This window comes from Camelus dromedarius, chromosome 6 (assembly GCF_036321535.1).
Source record: "Camelus dromedarius isolate mCamDro1 chromosome 6, mCamDro1.pat, whole genome shotgun sequence".
Classification (NCBI taxonomy): Eukaryota; Metazoa; Chordata; class Mammalia; order Artiodactyla; family Camelidae; genus Camelus; species Camelus dromedarius.
Window position 1 is genome coordinate 68806281 of NC_087441.1, and position 24272 is coordinate 68830552.

Below are 24272 nucleotides of genomic sequence, written 5' to 3' on the forward strand. Positions count from 1 at the left end.
CAATATTTAATTTCAGTTGCTACTGTGAATTAAATTTTGGTCTTTCCAATAAATACTCCAATTGATCAGAGGTGAATTTATAAAAACTTAATTATTATTATAAGTCTTATAGTCTACCATCTTACTGAACTCATTATTTCTAAGGTGTTAGATGACTCTCACAATTCTAAGGAAGATAGTACCATTCGAATATAATTTTATTTTCAGATCCCTGAGACAGCAATTTATAACACTAATATAAACTGGTACCACTTCTCTGCAAAACAATTTAGCAGTACTTTTCAAAGCATTAAAAGCATTTGTAACCTAACCCAAAGAAGCCTTTTCCAAAAATTTATCTTGAAATACATTTAGAGATTTATAAACAAAGTTGTTCATCAATGTGTCACACATAACAGTGAAAAACAACCAGAAAAGGGCTAATGGGTAAATAAATTATGTATATCTGCAGGACAGCTATTATGCAATCATTCAAAATCATTTTTAGAAGCCAACTTAATAAAAGAGAAAAATGCTAGGACATACTGTTAGGTGAAAACTCAGAATATACAGCTGTACTATTATTATGACTCCACATACATTAGGTATATTAAAAAGTATGCAAGAAAAAAATATTGGAAAGAAATGTATAAAGATCCTAACGACATAATTTTCTATTTTAAGAGCTTTTTAAGAAGTATAAAATCTTTCACTATAATACTTGTCTTTTCAAACACCCCCTTTTAAGTAAATGTTTCTAGTATTTCGTAATTTTTATTGTATTTTCACATATGTACCTTTTTGTTGTTTCAAAATTCTCTATGATATGCACATGCTTTTTATAATAAAAGTATTTAAAATTTTTTTAAATTGGAAAATTATTACGTGCTTCAGTTTCATAATAGGCCAAGAATCTTTATCTAAGAATGCCAAATTCTAATAGCAGATTAAATACTCTAGGTTGCTGATGCTGCCACATACACTGTATTCACAACCTACCTGTCCGAAAGTCAGAAAAGAATTCAAGTCATTCAAGTTGTCAAAGTCACCCACAACAAGGAAAAATAAAAGCAATTTTTTTAAGTTTGCAAGCTCTAGATCTTAACATCATTATTTATTTACTCCAGCTTAGCTTTAAATGTAAAATATACTTATTGTGCCCAGTATATAGTATAAATGGAAAAAAAAAAACCCGGAAAAGATTAACCTTCCACAACTACTTAGGTTTTATTAGATAAACCATCCGCTTAATAAGGAAAGCATTTAGTTCAGAGATTCATAGTCCTTCATGTGTTAAGAGATAAAGATAAAGGATCTTCTATTACTCTTCAAAGATCAGGAAAAAGAATGTGGCTTAGTTCCTAAGAAGGGACGAAAAAAAGGCTTATGTGAAAAAAGTCTACAAAATAAAATCTACTGGCACAAGAGTTCTTAGTTTATCTCTGACAAAGATAAAATAATGTTAGGTAAGAATCCAAAGGATTAATGGGCTCAATTCAACCTAACAGTAACTAAGCTGCTGAATAAAGCACTCAGGTGTATTTATCATAATATATTTTACAAATGGCTGTTGTTTCATGTCTAGGTCCTGGTAGTAATGTTGGTAACAACAACAACAAAAAAGACGAAGAGTTTCAGTATTACAGAAATTTCTAACTTTACAGTATATGTGTCAGTTTTAAATTATTATCTCATTTGTTCTTCATAAGTCTCCCTTAAAATTGGCCAAGTATCATATCCCTATTTTAGAGTAAGCTATATGTTTACTAGTAACACTGGTAACTTAATTATACATCTTCTGACTCCTTTTCCCATATTATTCAAATAAGCTCCAAGAAAGTGGGGATTTCTGTCTGCTCCTAGAAGAGTGCCTGGCACATAGAGTCATTGAAATATTTGCTCAATGTATCAACAAATAAATTTCCACTACAAAAATAAGTATAAGAAACCAAGACAGTGGGAAAAAAATCAGTATAAACCCTCCACGGCTACTGTGAAAAAGAAAATAATCTAAGACTTTTACACTACTCTGATACTGTAACAAATAGTACCTGTATTTTACCTACTATAGCATTCAGGAAAGAGTCTGGTTTGCGTGTGATTGTAAAGTTATTTAATGTATATTCTTTAGCAATTTTATTAAAAGCATCTTATTAAAAAAAGGTCTTCCTCCCCAAATACTGTCCTTATGGGTTAAAAATTTATAAGATATAAAATGACTCATCTATATCTGAAAGAAATAATGATCTTCTCAGAGAAAAACAGAAAAAATTCTCCTTCTCAGGAGACAGAGTAAAATATTTGCACAACCCATTCATTCAAAACATGTAAGAACTGTGAAGTATTTCAGAATTATAAAATATGCCTAAACCTTTGCCAATGGGGTCATTTTTAAATTTACATTTGAGAAAATTTGTGTTCATGGAAAATACAGCATTCTATAAAATACTGCAAGTTGTCCCTTTGCCTCGTCTATACCTTTACACAAAATTATAGAGTCTAAGTTACATAATTAAACAAGATTATAGAATAACACTTCTTTTGACCTTCACCAATGACATAAAAGTGCTGGTTTAATACAAGGGCTGTTTACCTGTTTTGTTGGGGGGAGGGTTCATAAAAGACTCTTGAAACTCATGGAAGCAAGAAAAAAAGATATGCACGTGCACAAAAATTCCCACATACATACGCTGAGGAGAGAAGCGATTTTTACGGACATTTGCTTTAGAACAACTACAACCATTTCACCAAAGAAGTGTATGTTCTTAAAAACATGTTTCCATGTTATTTACAATATTCAACATTTCTGCTAAAGGATGATGTGTCTGCTAGTATTATTACAAAGGGAACAAAGAATGATCATAAAATTTTGTCACAATTTTTTGCCAGAATAGGGATATATGTGATATTTACTTTTAACTTCAAGCTTAAGGTATTCATTCTACTTCCATTTTTCTCCTCAGTTACTAAAGTATAAAATAAAAATATTACCACTAAAATGTAATAAGAAATATTTAAGTTATCTAGCTGAAAGCAATTTTACTACTAAGATGCTGAAATATTCTATTTTTCAAAGGAAAATAGGTATACATCAGTATAGGTATATAATAATCATTCATAGAGAAATGTATATTGAGAACTATGGTGAAATATTACCCATATAAGTCAAATATCATGTTGTGCTACTACTGTTTCCTTTTATTAAAATAATTAATAAGCTTAATGATGAACTCTAATTCAATGGATATTTTTCAAAGCATATAAATAATCTGATATTTTACTGTTATATCCATGCTCTAATTTCATCAATATTGAGCTTACCTTTCCTTTTGGTCCAGACTGCTTAAAACATGAAAAAGAAAAAAAATGTAAGAGGCAAGACCTCATTTTTGATATATCATTGTAGTTTTAGTAACTGCAGTCAATAAGGCAAAACTCTGTGATTAATTTGTTTTAAACACATTATATATATATTATAGGCTAGTGGTTTGAATTTTCTCAGCTATGTAAACTGGCTTTCAATGTTTGTCAGTACAGAAAATAATTTGTATTTAAACATATTTAAGGAATAAAAAAGGATGTACAAAGATAGAAAATTCTTGAAAGAGCTTTATTTAACCATCTAACATTTGAGAATATGTTATTTTAGAGTAGTTATGAAAATAGTCTTTAAGGAATACAATTTCCTGAAAGTTATAAAATTTTTAGATGCCAATCCTGTTATCAGGTGTGATTATAGTCAACCCTTGGTATCTGCAGGAGGCTGGTTCTAGCACCCCACATGGATACCAAATAGTGGATGCTCAGGTCCCTGGATATAAAGCTGTAGTATTTGCATATAACCTATACATACCCTAGCATATACTGTAAATCATCTCTAGATTGCTTATAATACTTAATATTAAGTAAATACTATGAAAATTGTCTCAAGTGCCAGCAAATTCAAGTTTTGCTTTTTATAACTTTCTGGAATTTTTTTCCTTGAATATTTTCTATCCGTGGTTGGTTGAATCCACAGATGTGAACCCCCCAGGTACAGAGGGCCGACTGTATTTGCTTCTGAGTAAGAAAAAAAAATTTTTTTACGATTGAAACTTTTGCACAAAAGCTTTAGACTAAATACAAATACAATATATGGTTTGGGACACAAGAAAAGTCCTGGGACTTAAAATCATGGCCTCTAACCAAAAGTCCAATGTATAAAAGGTCTACCCTCCTCCATAGTTCACAGAAAATCTAAAAAGCTATCAACTACAATTATTTAAGAGGAAAATCATAAGACCCCTCAATTTAATAAGATTCACACCCTAGAATTATTCCTATTAAAAAAGAAGCTGAATATTCAGAACTGAAGCAAAACAGTTTACAAAATCCCCAAGTCCCCATATTAACTCTTGTATTCCTATCATGTGAAGCACACAGTTATCAATTTAATCCTAGCAAATTAAGAAAAAATAATATGGCAAGTTGGTTTTACAGAAATAACACTGAAAAGAAATACTTACTTTGTTTAAAATTAGTTTTAATAGTAAGGAAAAGAATTATTATAAACTTACATGGATATATTTGAAATTTTACTTCTATTTAAAAAAAGGGATAATCTGTGTAAAATTAATTTATGTTGGAAAAATGACAGAAAAATGAGGGAAAATTATCATACCCCTATTAAAGTAAGTTAGAGAAAGGTAAACATAAAAGTTGAATATAGTCTATTCTTACAGACTTACTTCTTATGGAGTTGTATTTTCAGGAAAAGTAAAATGAAAACCAAAAGTTAGGCATTAATTCTTAAGCTAGCCATTTCCAACTCTACACTGTTGTGCCCAAGGAGTGAGAAGAGTTTAGTACTTTCTTGTTTTGGGCTTATTTTTTAAACTCACCTATATAGAGTAAAGGAAAGAGGTAGAAGAAAGGGTAAAAGTAGAAGAAACAGGCTTGATTCTTTCCAATAAACCAAGGGAGCAAGGAAAAAAAACAAAAATACCAAAGAAATATATACCCATGCTCACTTCTCTTATCCTTGAGAAAAATGTATTTACTATATGACGCCTAATTTATAAGTCATGGCACTTCTCCAATATTTCTCAATATGTATTTATTATCAAGCCCTGTCCTAGAGGAGGAAGGAAGGAAGGAAGGAAGGAAGGAAGGAAGGAAGGAAGGAAGGAAGGAAGGAAAGAGAGAGGGAAAGAAAGGAAAGAAAGAAAGAAAGAAAAGAAAAGGAAAGGAAAGGAAAGAAGAAGGAAGGAAGGAAGGAAGGAAAAAAAAAGAAAAGAAAAGAAAAAAGAAAAGAAAGGAAAGAAAAAAAAAAGAAAAGGAAAGGAAAGGAAAGGAAAGAAACTTTAAAAAAAAACAAGGAGGGAGGACATTCTTAGTAATGTAGGACTTGTAAAAATGTCTACTTACATTCTTGTTGAACTATTTCTGCTCTTAAAATTTTACAAAAGGAAAGAAAAAAGATAGCCTGACTGACTCTGGTTTCCATGACCTGATTTTGGACTTCAAAAATTCTTTCAAAGTGGTGCTTTTCATTAATAACTAAATCTTGCTTATTCCAGGAGCCCATTTTCCCATTTATGAATTACATAAGCTTTTGCAGACATTCATTTTCCCCTATGGTCCTTACAAGTCTTTTTACCTATTCTCAGAAAATAAAAAAGTGAAAATGTAAATAAAACATAAACCAGTAAATGTGCTCTTCTTCCACGTCTGATTAAAGTTCAGAGTGGAAATGGTATAGTTATAAAGATTTCTAAATTTCTGCATTTCTTCCATACTAATACTATCCTCCTCCATCACTAGTTGTATCTATATTTTAAATATGAATTAAATTAACATTTGGAATAGTAGTGAGAAAATAGATTGAATCATAATACTCTTCCAAATAGTAGCTGATCTGATTGTTCAATAATCTTTGTTCATATCTTTTAGATTAAAAAGATGTGATGTACTTGTTCCCCTATCTTACTGAAGAACAACAAATTATTCAAAATGCAGGTCTGATTTACTGATCCCTCACCCCCAGAAGGATGGATTATGTGTGTGAACTACCAACTTGCGACATTTCCTCTAACTTCAAATTAAGAGTTGAGAAAATAAGAAAAATTAAGAGAAGCTATAAAAGCCAGTGTGTTCACCTTCATCTGAGGCATGAAAACTATGCCAACACTACACTAAGTAAAACCAAAAGCCTGGTAGCCATCAGCTGAGGTGAAGACTTCTTCCATGCCTTTGAAGATGTGGTTCCTACAGCATGGTATGTTCTCTTCTTGCTAACACAGTCAAAAGCTTCTTTAATAAATCCTTTGTGAATTCTCCACTGCTCTCTTCTCTGTAAATAGTACTACACATACTTTGTATATCTCTACTACTGCACTCACCAGGCAATGTTTTGTTTACTTGTGTTTCTGTCTTCTACTCTAACCAAACTTGAGCTTCAAGGTAAAAATGGTTATATTCACCTTTGACTACTTCGTACCTATGCCTGGTACGTAGCATAAAGCCACTCAATAGTTTTGAAGGAAAAAAACTGGAAAAACTCTCAATGACTGATCTTTAAACTTCAAAATCTTTAATGACAGCCACCCTGCAGTAGGACTAAGAATTATTTATAAATAAGAGACAGATAAGAAGTAGAACATATCCTGCTGACATGACTCTTCAGTATTCCTTACTGCCCCTTGATGTTCTTGTTAGGTGTTTTCACTCAGGATTATTTCTTTAAGTATAAATCAATTCAGGTTTTGTGGTTTTTGTTTTTTTAAAGAAACAATATTTTACTAGTAAATACCACTTCCTATTAACAGAATCTAATGTTTTATACAGATGAGCAATAATACACATGGCAAGGGATAAGAAGTGCCAAAACCTAGAATAAAACAAAACATAAACCAATCTCCAAACTGGAATCAGTTTTTTAACATTAAGAATGAAGAAAGGAGGGATGGAGAGAATAAGTCATAGTGCAAATAATTCTAAACTAACATAACTTCCAAAGCAATAATACTTTTGGTTGTAGAATATATCATTTTATTATAAATTAGATTTCAACTTAGATACTTTCAGAAAAGCAAGCAGACAGGTCTTTCTTAGCAATGGATCCTATCAATGTGATCAGTGTGTGAGAAACAGTCTATCCTTCTCTTCCCTAATCACTCTCCTTTTATTATTTGTCCTCATGTTGGTGCCACACATAGACCAGATAGCTTGATTTGTAAGGCAAGCCAATTTTCTGTTATGTACAGTAACTTCTCTGTGTTTTTAGTTGAAGTTTTCAAATATCTCATGTGAAAACTATAAAAAATAACATATTTAAACAAAGGAAAGGTTTTTTTATTATCCTAAAGTATGAGAAAGATTTAAGAGTCTTAAGCTGAAAAATCTGCGTTATCGCAAATTTAGCAAGGGTTTCCAAGAGTCAGGATACATTTTCTGATTGAGTGGTAGTCTAGATTGACATTTTTAAAAAATGAAGAACAGCATCTAGCATATATATACACCAAATCTTAAAATTTTACTAGTTACAAAAAAAATTTTATGCAACTATTCATAATGCAAGAAATAGAGATAAATTATTTTTCTAATTGTTGGAACCTAAGAATTGCTTCAATTTGAAACTAAGAACTGAATTCAACTGAAGTTTCATAATCATCCAAAATTGGTTATGAAAAACCTCAAAAGCATTTAAAAACACTAAGCATTAACTGTTACTTTCATTATTTCAAGGTTCAAGTAGTACCTTGACAATCAGTGAGAACATTCAAATCTACGAAAATATAACAATTTCTCAAACATTTAAAGCTAATAATGTGATTTATTTTGATACTATGAAACCCTATAAGCCTTACGAAGAAAGTAAGTAATAACTGTAGTTTTACTTATCAGAGCTAAACTATCAGCTGAAGATTTCTTGGTCAAATGTTGTAAAATCAGCTTAATTTAATGGGAACATAATGAAACAGAATGGCTTTTATTTAAAATGTCTCTACTTACAGACCGTGATTTATTCAAAAGCAGATATAAAATAGTAAAATTCTAGGACATGGAGAAATTATTCCATAGATATGACTATCTCTTTAGAGACAATGGAAACAATAAAGTTCCACAAAGTAAAAAAAAAAAAGGCAGTAAAAAACTATTAAAAAGGATGGTATGTATCTACTAAACAAAGGCAATCAGAATCCTTACCTTTGGGCTGCTGTTTTTACTATTGATATCTGTGCATTAGCATGAGGAAAACGTCTTATAGTTGCAGAACATAATGATGCATTTTGAGTATTTTCACTGCAGAGTCAAGACACAAAGAATAATTTGAACAGGGGAAAATTACATACACATATGCAAAATAAATCCTTTAGAATCTGAGCAGACATACAGAAAACTGTCACCACTTAAAAAAAAAATGTATACATAAACCTATTGGCCATGTTACATCGTTCATTGGTTTTCAGCTTTCTGAAATGTTTCCAATTCAGTTCATGAAAGAAGATAAAGAGTAGAACACTAAAATAGAAACCAGGAATCCTAAAAGAATATTTTACACTGTAACATTTTTATAAATCAATTCAGATATAGTTTTTCTTCTTATTCTCCATGTAGGGATTATCCATTTAAAAAAAGCTTTTAAACTAAGATTACACAAAGTTTTCTTATATGCCAAAATAAAAATGTTAATGGGGGGGGGAAGCGGTGGGGGAAGTTAGGAACCTTAAATTCTACTTTTGACTCTCACTGGCCTGAAAATTACTTTAGCCTTTACATACCTCATTTGTCTATAAATTGATAAAGTAGAAACAGTGATTTCCAACCTTATTTCTGAGACATGTAATTGCCCAATTATATCAGTAACAGTGGTTCACTATGACAACCACTAGGAAAGAAGAGAAAGGGAATAAGAAACCTTTAAAAAAAAAAAAAAAAAAAAAAGACTCCCTCCTGGTAAGTACTCCCTAAAGGAGACATAACCTTCTACTTCTACTATGAGGACCAAGATTTTACTAACCATATGAAAGCAAGCTCATCTTACAAAATCCTAGTCTTTTGAAATTATTCTAGCAATATTTTTATTCAGAACCAAGAAATCACTGCAGTCAACCCTATTCCCAAGATTCAAAGCCCAGAATCCACACACTGGGACCATTCTACTTCTTGGTTCTACTGACAAAGTGAAAAGGAAAGGTATAGGTTGGGCCAGTTGGCCACAAAGGTAGTCATTTTTGGTGTCAAACTCTTTATCTGTTCTGTAGGAATGTGTGGTGAAGTGCCTATACCTCAATTTCTTATTGTTGCTCAACATGTTAAGTCCAATTGCGTTGCCTTTCAAAGGTTTTAAACTTTCAGTCTTGTTTCGTCTTGCACATGTCTTCCAGGGATCACCAGAATTAGTAGCAACAACTTCAGATTGACGATTTAACTGTAAAAAGATGCATAAATATTAAAGAGTCAATAAACAACCATTTGACAAATTATCAACAACCATTTGAAAACCCATTTACTTAAAAGGTAAAAATGTACCAGCTATTGGGGATGGGGGAGAGGGAAGGCAGCAGCATGGCTCTAAGAGCAATTCACCTGGAATATTTTTTTCCCTAAGGACAACACAAATATGTAGGAACACAGGTGTTTGTGTATATTTTCCTTTCATTTAAATATCTCCAAAGGTAACTGAGAAAATTAAAAGAGAAAAGCAGAAGGGATAAATAAAGGTAGAGTATCTTAAGATAGCTCTTTCCCAAGAGTAAAAAATAAACATTTCCCCTGCTTAACAGGTCTGTAGGACACTACAGACAAACATGGTAGTAGTCACTGTATGAAGACTTTGGCTTTAGCAACAAAGTTTTTATATAAATGCAGAAACTGAGATAACGTCTTCATATTTTCATACTTGGAAACGAGAGCATAAATATATCAACGACAATCACTTTGTGAAGATCACAGTAGGACACCAGAATGGCCCCATGCTTGGGAAGTTCTCACCAAAGAAATCTACTTTTATTACACTCTTTGTACAAAAGATGTATTCCCAAAAGATGTATTTCTGACACACTGCTTATCACTTTCTCCTCCATGAAACATTTTTTTTACTTCTTAATCTTTGACAGTCATGTACTTCAGATTCCTTCACTTATAGTGATGGCAGATTAGGTAATACAGTTCAATCTTCCCTCTACTAGTTTTCAAAAACTAGAAAAGCTGGACAAAACCCAAATTAAAAAAAAAAAAAATCTGTTCAAAGCACCTGAGGGCTACCAAGGAACTAAGAATTAAGATTAGAGACAATAAACTCAGAGATTTTTCCCTGAGACACCTGTTGATTCCATAAGAATCAACTGAGACGCTGAGAAGTTAAGCTGAACTCCCAGAAGACAGAGCAGGGGAGACAAATGTATAGTTCAACATCCACCAATTATGGACTGGTGGAAATGTAATTCGGTACAGCCACTATGAAAAACAGTATGAAGATTCCTTAAAAAACTAAGAACAGAGTTACCATATGATCCAGCAATTCCACTCCTGGGCATATATCTTAAGAAAACTCCAATTTGAAAAGACACATGCACGCCGATGTTCACAGCAGCACTATTTATAATAGCCAAGACATGGAAGCAACCTAAATTTGCATCAAGAGATGACTGGATAAAGATGTGGTATGTGTATGTACACACACACACACACACACATAGGAATATTACTCAGCCATAAAAAGGAATGAAATAATGCCATTTGCAGCAACATGGATAGACCTGGAGATTATCATACTAAGTGAAGTAAGTCAGACAGAAAGACAAATACCACATGATATCGCTTATGTGGAATCTAAAAAAATGAGACAAATGAACTTACCTACAAAACAGAAACAGACTCATAGACATAGAAAACAAACTTATGGTTACCAATGGTGGAAGGGGGAGGAGATAAATTAGGAGTTTGGGATTACCATCTATAAAATAAATAAACAAGATCCTACAGTATAGCATAGGGAACTATATTCAATATCTTGTAATAACCTACAATGAAAAAGAATATATATAAGTATGTATGTATGACTGAATCACTATGCTGTACACCAGAAACTAATATAACATAGTAAATCAACTATACTCCAATAAAAACAAAAACAAAATCCACCAGATATGCAATGCCTTGTAAATACCTCAAAATTTGTGTGAGGATTATAGCCTATGAACAAGGGTGAATTAGAACTATAAAGATTCTGTTCATCTCAACCTCCAGTTCAAGTAAGTCACTTCTCCAATTTTAGAGTAAATCAGAATTACTTGGATGGTTTGTTTAAACAAATTGCTGTGTCCAATCCTTACAGTTTATTCTGATTGAGTAGGTTTGGGATGGGCCTGAAAATATGCATTTCTAGCAAGCCCATAGGTGATGTAGATACTGCTGATCAGGGGATTACATTTGAAGAACCACTGGATCAAGGTGATTTGATCCTCCTAGTCACTTGTCAGAAATCATCCTCCAGAGAAAGAAAATATCCTAGGTCTCAAATTATCTCTGTGATTTTTCATATGTCCTATCTATTAATCATAAGCAGGTTTATAAAGAAATAAGACAATGTGATCAAAACCAAAATAAGCAACTGATAACATGAACAGAACTATAGGGATAAAGATAACAGGGTTATCACACTCATTTGCATTAGAAGGCAAGTACAATCATTTCTGCATTAGGTGACCTCTTTCCACAGAAAACACAGCGTTATTGTGGAAAGATAACAATTTAGGAATCAAAAAGGACTGTTGTCTTGTTCTAGCCAGGTAACTTTCCTTGTAATCATGGGGTTATTTTATGCATCAACAAAGATATATACAGACTGTCTAGCCCTGGGATGGACTAATAGGTAGAATTCAGTAATCACTAATTCCCACTCAAGTAGAAACACAGACATCTTCAATTAGAAAGTCCATAAATTATTTTATCATAAACAACTGGTCACTAAGCTACATTTGTCTGAGAAATTAGAACATCCTGTCACTGAGATTTAGGGCATTTTTGCAAATAAAAGGGAATAGGCCTGAGTCAATGATTCTCAGTATGGTCCCTAGGATGGCAGTATCAGCATCACTTTGGAACACTTTATTATGCAAATTATCAGGCCCCTCTCCAGAGCTCCTAAATCAGAAACTATGGGAATGAGGTCCAGCAATCTGTTTTATCAAACCATCCAGTGATTCTGACATACACTAATACTGAAGAGCCACTGCTGTAGGCGATTTTGATACATGTCCTGTTAAGAATATGGGAAGCAAAAAGTTTCTATTGAAGACTGATTATATAATTTCATTCCTCCATCTACAGATAGTTAGAACTAATATTTGAGTGCTTACAATGGATAGGCATTATGCTAAATATATGCAGTATCTCTTTTAATTTTCGTATTTTATACATTTCAGTAGTTCTTCAGATTGGGATTCAGCAACTGCATCTAAAGCGTCATATCAATTATCTGATGCTACCGAGTGACAAGATTAATATGCTCAAATTTCTCACTTCAGTCCTTCCTTCAACAAAATCACTCCAACATATATCACTTAAACTTTATTGAAACTCTATCCCTCTGTTATTAAAGACTGTTGGGATTAAAAAGCAAAGTAACTTGTCCAAACTAGTTAAATGGGTTTGAACAAAGGCCTGGCCTGCCTCCAAAGCCTACGCTTTCACATACCACACTGCATGAGGAATTTTTATGTTATTGGTAGAAATATAAATAGTAATTCTTGAGAAGAGGCAAAATAAGACTCAAAAGATACAGAACATCTCGAAATCAAAGAAACTACACTAAAAAAATCCTTTATATAAATGTAAAAAGCTAATCCTTCCTCTTACGAATTGGTTAAGCCAAAATTATCTCACCTAGTATATAGGCACATAACTAATTCAACCATATTTCTGAATAAGTACTTATATATTTTCAAATTTTGTTTTTGAGAAGCATTTGGGCATAGCAATAGATAACCCAAAGTCCATCAATAAAAGCAAGAAGATCGGTAAAAGGTGAATTCTTAAATTTCCCAATTCTGCTGCCAATAGGTTACTATCAAAAGCAGTAAGACAACTCGTACTTCTAGCTTTGCAGATATCTCATGAAAAACATCTACTGCATTGTTAAATTCCCCTAGGAAAGGATCCCTACTATCCATTTATACTTCAGTAGCTCCAAGGATTTAAAAAAAAAGAGAGAAAGAAGAAAAGAAAATCACTCCATACTCCTATCACAGGATGTAAATTTGTAAAAGATTCTCTTCTCACGCAATTATAAACCTATAGGACACAATTTCAGCTGCCAGAAAATTTAGAGATATCTGTTAAATTAAAATACAACATATAAGTTATTTTAGATGTCTGACACATCTACTTCTCTTTAGTAATTAATAATTTTTATTTTCTTTCATTTTACTCCTGCTCTTCGTAATCTACATCATATTTTGGGGGGGAATAAGGTATAATAAGTAAAAATCAAACCATTTATGGCTATCTCACAGATTAGAGCACTACTAAAAGTGAAGATAATGTATTCAATCTAAAGGTCCCTCCAAAACTTCAATTTTCCCTCCCCTCCACCACGTCCTTAGGAGTCTAGAAGAGTTTTCTAGTTAATGCAAGCACAGCATCAGGAGAACTACCGTGGATAGATTAACACAAAACAATCACGATTATACAACTAAGAACACGGCCTTAACTCATATCAGAAAAGCAACTATAAACACATCATTATTTGCGAAGGAAAACCAGCTTGCAAAGGTTCAATAAGACTGCATTTAATAATGATAATGCAGCTATTTATGGGAGACTTGCTAATGCCAAGCATTAGGTGAAAGCAGTCTCATAATTCTTACAACCATCCTTTAAAGTGGACAGTTATTAGCAGACCTAAAATCTGATATTCTGTCTGATTAACTACTTTAATATATCAAAAAAAGCTATCTTCCCTCAACTGGATATCAATATGTACAGAACACATTTTACATAGTATTAACAATGATACAGGGATCAGCAAACTTTCTCTGTAAAGGGCCAGAGAGCAAATATTTTAGGCTTTGTGGCTTATACAGGCTCTGCTGAAACTACTCAGCTCTGGCCAAATACTTTAAATCTGTTGTTACAACACAAAAGCATTCATAGATATTACACAAATAAGCACAGCCAATAAAACTTCATTTATGAACACAAATTTGAATTTCATGTAATTTTCATGTCAAGAAATACTTTTTGTTTGATTTTTTTTAACCATTTAGGAAATGTAAAAACTATTCTAGTTCAAAGACCATATGTTGTGGGCAAGATTTGGCCTGTAAGCCTTGGTTTGCCAATCCTCATATTTTAACATTAATCATTAATAACTAATAAACAGCCAGTTACTAGAATATATGTGCCACAAGAGTAAGAAATCTGTCTGTTTTGCTTCCTATCATCTGCAACACTGTGCTCAATATATATGTGCTGCAGGAATGAGTATTTCATTGGGACTGCTAAATGTGCAAAAGTTATCAATCTATTAAACAATTAAAGACATTAAAAACATATGTTAAAGGCACTGAAATTCTTAAAAACAAAATGGTAACTGAAACAGTAAAGAAAGAACTAGACACTGTGAAAATCACAAAGATTTGAAAGAGAACCAACAGAAGTTCTGCAAATGATGTCACTGAATTTTTTTCAAAAAGAACAAAAATGAATGGAAAGATTAAATAACAAACTAAACAAAGCTGAAGATAAATGTTACTGAACTGGAAGTCAGAGCTGAGGAAATTCACTAGAATATGGCTTCTCGATGATTTCCTTCTTTGTCCTCTATCTATTCTTTTTTCTTTTATGTATTAAATACAGGTTAAAGAACATGAAAAAAATGATGGTCTCATATTAGTTTAAACCAATGATCCATACAGACCTATATATTATCTACAAGCCATCAAAAATCCAGGTATATATGATATATAAAACCCTGCGATACACAAAGACTTTCTAAAGGACAAACAGCCATGGATAGTTTTAAGGAAATCAACTCTTAAAACCTCAACTTTCACTTTTACATCTCCTTAAAACTGATTTACTTTAAAAGCCATCTATAGAAAAGGCGTCATACAGTATCTCCTTTCCCATCTCCATTTTCATAATAAACCTTTTTCCACCTTACAAAAAAAGACATAATTCTCATTTATTGCATTAGAGTCTAAAAACCTCTGGAAAGGAAAAACTTGAAATACTGATATCTGGAATCTCTTCTGGCACGTAAAATAGTAGTAGGGCTTCATATCTTTCCCTGATTTTATGCATATTTCTGTTGATAGTGAACCATGGGTTCGAAACCTGGTATTCTGGAGCAAATTAGGATTTTCTTAATTCAACTATACTGCAAAATGGAAAAACAAAAGTGACGAAAATTTGCGTTCAGTGACTTTGTTCTTTGTAATTGTACCAGTTATTATCAAGAAAAGAACCGTCACAGGAAAAAAAATCATGTAAGAACAACTCAAAGAATAAGTTAAAAAAAAAAATGACTGAAATTTGCCATGCCTTTAGTATAACCAAGTAAAAAATTCAGGTCAAAACTGAAGGCTGTGTATTCTTTGACTTTAGATTTATATAGTGAAATGACATAATGAAGATGCTGATTTAACATGTATATTTGAAATGAAAAATGAAAACAGAAAAAAATGAAGTTCCAATGTTTTAAATACACAAAACAGAAAAATATGTAATATTTTACAAAAAATATTTTACAAAAAATTGGCAGAGGTCAATTAAAAATTAATAAGATTTCAATTTTTCCAATTATTTCTGAGATTATCTGGTTCAAAAGTAACAGGTATAGTAACTACTAGGCACTCATTAAGTCTCAATAAAATCTTCTTGGTATTTTTCCCCAAAATTCAAAAGGACAATAAATCTAAAGATTGGATTACAAATTACTTTTAACTTTTAAACTTTTATTACACTGCTATGTAATTTTCTGACATTTAATTCAAAAGGAAAGAAATGAATGATAATGCTACAGCAAAATTTTCTATATCCATCTATTTATCATGCAACCAAGATTTCTCAGCACTTATATCTAAAAAAAGTTTAAAAATAAAATCACTGTTCAAAGTTTTATTATAGCAATAAATAATATTTATGGATATGTGAACTACACAAATAAGGAAGGAAAACATCAGCACTATCCATTTCAAGAGATGTTATTTCCAATATAATGCTATACAATAGGTTTAATAATTATAAATTAAACATTTATTAGTAATTATAAAGACAATTCAATCCAGCAAAAAATTAATACTTAGAACTTTGGTGACAAGAATATTATTTAATGTTAAATTTCAGTGAATGTATATCTTTTTATTACAGTAATTAAAAGATTTTTCAATTGCATAAAACCACATCATATAAGGTTAAAATACATATATAATATTAAAATTCTGTGGGAAAATCGATCAGAAATATGAATCTAAGAAGAGAAAGAAAATATAAATTTCCAATCATTAAAGAGATGACATATGTATTTTTAAAATAGATGATGGGGGAAGGGATAGCTCAGTGGTAGAGTGTGTGTTTAGCTTGCACGAGGTCCTGGGTTCAATCCCCAGTACCTCCATTAAAACAAATACATAAATAAACCTAAGTACCTCCCCTCCCCCCACAAAAATAAAATAAAAATAAAACAGATGATGATACCACCAAATCTGAATTATCTTTAGAGATCACAGGATACATGTAAGTGTCATTTTAGATTTTATTTTAAAGTATCAACATTTATATCCTTAAAAATGTGTATTAAGGCAAGTATTTTATTAAAAAAAAAAAAAAAACCCCAAAAATTGAAGACCAATGTCACAAAAGATCATGATGAAAACCACCTTTTACTTTTACCTACAAAACTCATTACATTTCTGTCCACCTGAAGAACACCTAAATAGCAGCATTCTAGGGAAACAAAATGTTAAAATAAAAGCGAGAGAAGACTACAGCATATAAAACCTTATAGTTTTTCAGTGTCTTGAATAACCTTTTAAAGAAAAACTTTAGTGTACTAAACAGAAAAAACTTCAAATTCTATAAATTTCCTAAATTATGACAAAACAGATGTTGTGGAAGGAAAAAAACTCAAAAGACAGAGGGAAAGAAATAAATTTAAAAATCCCTAAAATACTATTCAACTATGAGGGGAAAATATGTGAAGAGAGTGCTATGTCAGATTGGCAAAAATTTAAGTTTGACCACATACTCTTCAAGGTTACAGGAAAATAGAAATTCTCATACATTACTAGCAGGAATGGCAAATGCTAATGCCTATGAATGAGGCATTTGACAAGACATAGCCAAATTACATGTAAAGTTACCTTCTGAAATAGCAATGCAGTTTTATAAATCTATCCCACAAATATACTGTAAAGATGTGAAAAAGTATAGGTACAAGGCTTTATTAAAGCACTACTTATAATAGCAAAAGACTAGGAAAAACCTCTGCTCATCACGAACTGAGTTCCTACAGTATGCGCATTCACTGGAGTACTATGTAGCAATGAAACAGACGACAAAGATCTCTAAATACTTTGATGTAGACTGATCTACAGGCCATACTACCAAATAAAAAACCCAAGTTGCCAAACAGTGTGGAGAGTTTCTTCAAGAAGGGTGGTATATTCTTACATTAAAAAAAAAAGAACAATGGAAGGTTCAGCCATATAATTTTTAACAGGTTGCCCACAGGTGAAGAGAAAGGGAGAGGGGGAATCACAACAAAAGGTAGACTTCTCTGAATAAAACTTCCTTTGTAGATTTGACTTTAGAACCATGTAAACATCTTTTACATTAAAAAATAAAGTAAATCCAAAACATTTTTTAAAAAGCAATTTCTCAAAATGAAAAACAAAGCTTAAATAAATAAATAAACCTAACCCTTACCTAGCTGGTGGAACTACCAACCAGGAAAAAATAGCTTCAAATGACTTTAAAACACAGTAATCTAAATATGCATTTCTAGTGGGATATACCTAGTGAGATATGCCACGAAACACCACCAGCAAGGAAACAAACCAAACCAAAATTTTTAATCATTTTATTAGTAACTATATTTGTATTGGTATTGTGAAACTAATTTGTCTGATAGGACAAAGCAAGTAAATAACTAAGGTAACATCATTAGGAACCAAGACACTAAACCCAAAATTTATGAAAGAAAAAAAGATTATTATATTTTACAACATAAGAAAATGTTTTTTCCTCCAAGGCAATAACCCCCAAAAGTGAAGTCAAGACTAGTGGGAAAAAAAATAGTTTAAAATGTTAGCAACTAGTATCATAGAAGTGGGCCAGTTTCTACAAAATATATTTTGTCAACCTAAGGAAACATTACAAGATGCGTTATTATTGTATGTACTGAAGTGCAAAAAACTTTTTTTAACTAAACCATGTCATGCCATCATTCTAAGAAACAACCAGTTAGATATCAAAAATGTGGCAAATTGTGTCTTAGACTCAATGTAAAAAGAATTCCTATGAATTAATAATATTCTAAAGACCAAATAGAAAAGTAGGCAAAGGATATTAAGTGACAACTATCAAAAAGGAAATAAATGGATTACATACACGAAAAGGTATTTGACCTCACAATGAAAAAAATGCAAATTAAAACTACACTGAGTTACTGTTTTTCACTGCAAAGATCAAAACGTTCATAACAATGTTAGAAAAGTGCGGGGAAACAGGCATTCTCAGACATTCCTAGTAAAAGTACAAATCAGGTATAACAATATCAGAAATGTACCTGTCCTCATATAGTAGCTCTACTTCTAGAAATTGGTCCTACAGACATATCCGTACGTGTGCAAAATAACCCATATAGAGGCTAATCCACTCAATATTATTTTAGGGGGCAAAAAGGTTGACAACAAGCACCATAAATGTCCTTTCAACATGGTAGTACTGGATAAAAATGGTACACCATACAATGTAATCCTATGCATGAAAAAATGAGGGGGATTTTAATGGACTCTTAGGGGTGCTCTCTATTAATTTTAGAAAGTAAGATTACAAATAGTGTGTACAATATACTACCAACTGTGAAAGTGTAAGAAGCTAGAAGTTAGGACAAGAATATACATTTTCTCTATGATAAATAAATTATTTCTGATGGGATAAACAAGAAACTGGGAATACCATTTGCCTCTGGTGTAGGGAGGTGGGTGGTTGGGACTTGCAATCAAAAAACACAAAAATCATTTGAAGTATTAGTTTTAGTATATAACTTAAAAAAAAATTAATAAGCAACACTTGCCTTTTTTCCTTTTGAGGTTTCAGAATCCTCATCTTCATCTACACTGAGTAGATTTGCCTCACTACATAGAAAATAAAAGAGGAAAAAATCTTAAGTGACAATTACAACCCGTACATTAAATTCAGAAGTTTTATCCTCTTTGCTCACCTAATACAGAAATCAACAAATTTTTTCTGTTAAGGGCCAGAGAGTAAATATCTTAGACTTTGCAGGCAATATGGTGTCTATGGCAACTACTCATCTTTGTCACTGTAGCATGAAAGCAGCCAGACTGTATGTGTGGCTGTGTTCCAACAAAACTATTAACAAAATCCGACGGTGGGCCATAGAGGGCCCATGGGCCATTGTTTGTTGCCCTCATAAATGCACACATAATTTTTGTTTTCTTAACTATGGATTTCATATTTAGTCCCTCATTTTTCCTTTCTGTCTTGGATTTTAAATTAGGGAGAAAGGACTGAAAAACAAAATAGAGGAAAAGAGACAAACTGGTAAGAAAACCTTAGTTAATGAAAAGAAAGTAATTTACTGGGTATTAACCCAGTAAAAGTTGTATCTCTACCATTCTTAGAAATATCAATGCTTCACTGAGAATCAATGGCCTGAGATTCTAAAAGACCAGACCGATTAATGGTTCATGTTAATCTGAACAAATTTGAAAAGCTGAAGCTCTTAAGGATCCACTTATAATGATAAATCAAAGACTACAACTCGTAAGTGAAACATACAGCCAGGTAGCACCTTTAAAGACATTTTTTAATATAATCATGACAAATCTCCTAACAAAGAAAGTCAAAATATACCCTTCTGAAGATAATGCTAAGCTATTTTTAGTAAATTCTTAGCTACTTATAATAAAATATAAAATGTTTGTTTCATTATTATTTATATACATACCAACTTTTTTAATGCCAAAAATTCTCTCCTACAAACATTGTACAAAAATATTTCAAAGGTAGTCTACTCAATTTCATATTTAATTCCTATTTTTCAAAACTACATAAATAACAAATATCTGTAATTAAAGACATCTTTAAAATCTTTTAAAAATAAAAGATTATTTTAAATTTAAAAATAATCAGAAATAAAAAGAAAAAAGAAATGAAAGAAAGAAGACCATAAAATACCAATTTTAAGTGAGAAACTTACCAGTTCAAAGCTCTCCTTCAAATAAAACTTCACTTCAGTTCAACATCTCATAGGTGAAGCACATAAAGTGGTAATGATGAACGGAGCTGTTGCCCAGACAGAAGTGAAGCACCTACAATATTTAGTCAATATACTCTGAATGACTTCTTGTGTAAAATTGCTAAAAAATATTTGCAGTTTGGGTAGAAATCAGTGTATATTTTGAGTCCTCTTAATTTGCTGATTGTCCTGGCCAGTGAAAAACCTGAATAATAAACTAAGAAACTAAATAATAAATGATAAATTTGTAATACAAAGTTCATGACATGCAAAAGGTTCTATTAAAACTATTATTTAAAAATTTACAGCAGTCATTCCAAGTACATTAACAAAGTGTAATGAACACTTTGCTTAACTTCTGTCTGGGTCAACACCTGTGTTTATCATTTATAGGGTTTCTGCTTTCTCTGGTAGTAATCTAAGATGAATGTGCTGGGGGATGGGGGTTGCAACTGGAAAGAAAGATACTAAACTTTTATACAAAATTCAGGAATCATAATCTAGGTTCACTTACTCATGATAAAGGGTGACTTTCCAAATCATTGCATGAATGAACACCATTTTTTTTTAAAAAAAAGAACAATTTCTTTATTAGGAAATCAGTAGTATGGTCAATTTTTAATCATAAGGTTATACGTATTACATGCACAGATTTACACATTTCAAAAGATGGAGAAATATAACAGCAACATTATTTACCAATAAAAGAACTGCTTTTTCTTTCCTTAATGCTACTGTAAAAGAGTTCAATGTTTTCTTAAGAATACCATACTCTTAGAAATATTTCCATGGACTATAAATCATTTTTCTAATGAAAAGTTTCATTCTTATAAAATATCTGAGGGGGAAAAAAATATCTTACTCTTTATCTGTATCTCCTTCACTTTCTTCTCCATGATCAAAGCTCCAATTATTTTTAAAACCTCCATCTCTTTTAGATTCTGATCTAGCCAAAGCTGAAATAAAAACAAACTGAGATAAGTATTCATTAATAGAACTATTCAAAATAAAATAAAATTTTCCCAAGCTCTTTGCTTATTCAGGATTTTCTTTTAATTTGCTTGCCTTTTGGGACTACTTCCTCTAGAGAAAAAAAAAAAACACATTAAGATCTGTTTTTGCTAATACACAGTCATCCATATATACAAGTCTAACCAGAAAAGGAACACATTAAAATCTGTTTTTGCATATTTACAGCCCTTGAGAAAGCAGCTCATAAAAATGTGGGTGGGGACACATGAATACATATGAAATACATAAAAAAGCAACTCTGTATCTCCATATTTGATCACTGGTTCTAGAAATGAGTACTGGTTAGTCTGCTGCCTTACTTATAAGAACTAAATTCAGACCACCAGCCTTTTCTTTACCTCAGCCAATCACCTCTGCCCTTTAACAGAAAAGAAACAAACCAAGGTTTTCTGTGTTAGCAACAGAGTGAACTCAATGTTAAAAAAAACTCTCCAGATCAGAACACCAAACATGCTTACTGTGAGTTTAAAAAATGTCCTAAGTGTATGCCTGAAATCTCCTGAAGCCATAAACAGCTAGAAAAGTGGAAACTGGAGAAATAAATGAAGTTCTGAAGCTGACATTTGTCTGGAGCCATATGATAGAAACCTGAGTCTGGGAAGATCAAGTTTGGGACCTCAACGAGACAAAAGGTCAGACTGAAGACCAAAAGACCTGAAAAGCAACAATCCAACTGGGTGAACTAGAGAGAAAAAAAAAAAAAAAAAAAAAGAAAGAAACACTGAAGAAAGAGACAGTGGGGATAATTATGACATCTTGCTGTTGGCTCTGGGTTTTTAGATTGAACTAAACAAAGTGTATTGCCACCCCATGGTTAGGGAATTTCTAAACATAAGCTCACTATTATTCAGGTTTGGGACCAGAATTTTCATAACCTAAGTGGCCAGAAAAGCCCATAATTTATATAGTCTCACAGAAAAGATGCCTAGTATCACTAGGTGTTAGGGAAACACAAAGCAAAACTGTAATGAGATACTATTTCACACTCATTAGGATAGCCAATTTTTCTTAATGGAAAACAGTAAGTGTTGGTGAGAAAGTGGAGAAACTGGAACTCTTATACATTGCTTGTGTGAATGTGAAATGGTGTAGCCACTGTGGGAAATGTTTGGCAGTCCCCCGAAAAGTTAAACATAGAATTACCCTATGACCCAGTGATCCTACTTGTAGGTACACACCCAAAATAACTGAGAGCATGGACTTTGATACTTGCACACCACTGTTCACAGCAGCATGATTCACAATAGTTAGAAGGTAGAAACAACCCAAATGTCCATCAACAGATGAATGGATAAACAAAATGTGATGTGTACACACACACACACACACACACACACACAAAGGAGTATTATTCAACCATAAAGAAATGAAATTCTGACACATGCTGCAACATGGATGAGCCTTGAAAACATTATACTGAGTAAAATCAGCCAGACATAGAAGGACAAATATCATATGATTCCACTTATGTGAGGTATCTAGAACAGGCTAATTCAGAGAGAAAGTAGAAGAGAGGTTACTAGGGGCTGGAGGCAGAGGAGAATATAGAGTTATTTTTTAATGGGTACAGAGTTTTTGTCCGGGATGATGAAAAGTTCTGTAAAGTGGTGACGGTTGCACAACATTATGAATATACTTAATGCCAATCCACACTTGTACACTTGGAAATGGTTAAAACAATAAATTTAATGTTATATGTATTTTCCCACAATAAAAAAACTTTGTAAAAGCAAAAAACAAACACCAACACTTCAAAACGACCAACAGAATCAAATATAAATCCTCTCTAAAAAAATATAAAATTTCAATGCCTCAAAAAGTTTCAAAAAATATGAGTTCACAACCCAAAATATCATGAAATAGGAGGAAACAAGCCATCATGAACAAATCTAAAACTTCTTTACATGCATACTATAAATATAGGTAAATAAAGAGTAGATAATAGGAGCAAGATGTTTCCCTCTCAGAAAAAAAAGTTATAAATTATCAAGAGAGGAAAGCTAGAATGAACTGTTCATTCTAGTAGTGCTAGATTAGAGTGAGAGATACCAGTATGAACTCATACATTTATTTCATACACATACAGATGAACAGATACAGAAACAAACATAGGTATATGCTGTCCCACGGGTTAGTATACACAGCTAAGGGTCTTTCCCCACAGAAGGTCTAGGAGCAGTGATACCGCAGCAGCAACAAGCATACCCAAAACTAGATCTTATTTTCTAAATACCATTCTCCAGTATTAGGAGGAGCCAGAGCTCCCAGAAGAAATGACTTATTCTAGGGATCAGGCAGGAAAAATACAAGATAAGCCTAAAGTACTGCATAGTGCCAGAAAGCAAAAAGGTGCTTTTCTTAAAAAAAGATGGGATGCGTCAAAAGAATACAGAAGCCAACCTAAAAGTACCTCCCAATCACCAAACAAAGGTGGAACAACTTCTTAGCAAAAATAAATGACAACAGTATTGAATTATAACTCCCCAAATAAAATATTCATGAGTCCACGCTGATATAAATAATTGAATAAATAAATAATGTGGAGGAGGGACGTATCTTCCTTACAGAAGAATTCCAAATGATATATGTACAAACTCTCTCTTCTAAGAGATGGAACTTAATTCCCTTTCCCTTCAGTATATGTTGGACTTGGTAAATCACCTCCAGAGAGTCCACTATAGAAAAAGGAAAAAAGTGAACTGACAGTGAGAAACCTGACAATCACTATCTCAGCCAAGTGATCGAAGTTAACATCAAAAGTGATGTCTCATAGCATACTTAATAT

At 32.2% G+C, this 24272-nt stretch overlaps 1 protein-coding gene across 5 annotated transcripts in view; it reads right to left on the reverse strand.

The window, feature by feature from the left end:
- SENP6 (SUMO specific peptidase 6) overlaps positions 1-24272 on the reverse strand; it is a 108210-nt gene that overhangs the window by 65868 nt on the left and 18070 nt on the right. For 2 of the 5 annotated variants that reach the window (XM_031455951.2, XM_031455953.2), the window contains exons 2-5: positions 21318-21411; positions 19268-19328; positions 9249-9391; positions 8167-8262 (exon numbers count right to left, since the gene is read on the reverse strand). In XM_031455951.2, the coding sequence (XP_031311811.1) occupies positions 8167-8262; positions 9249-9391; positions 19268-19328; positions 21318-21411 (394 nt within the window). Of the gene's footprint in view, positions 1-3300; positions 3322-8166; positions 8263-9248; positions 9392-19267; positions 19329-20416; positions 20529-21317; positions 21412-24272 lie in introns of those variants that run through there. The other 3 variants (XM_031455952.2, XM_031455950.2, XM_010998731.3) reach the window with 3 other exon arrangements.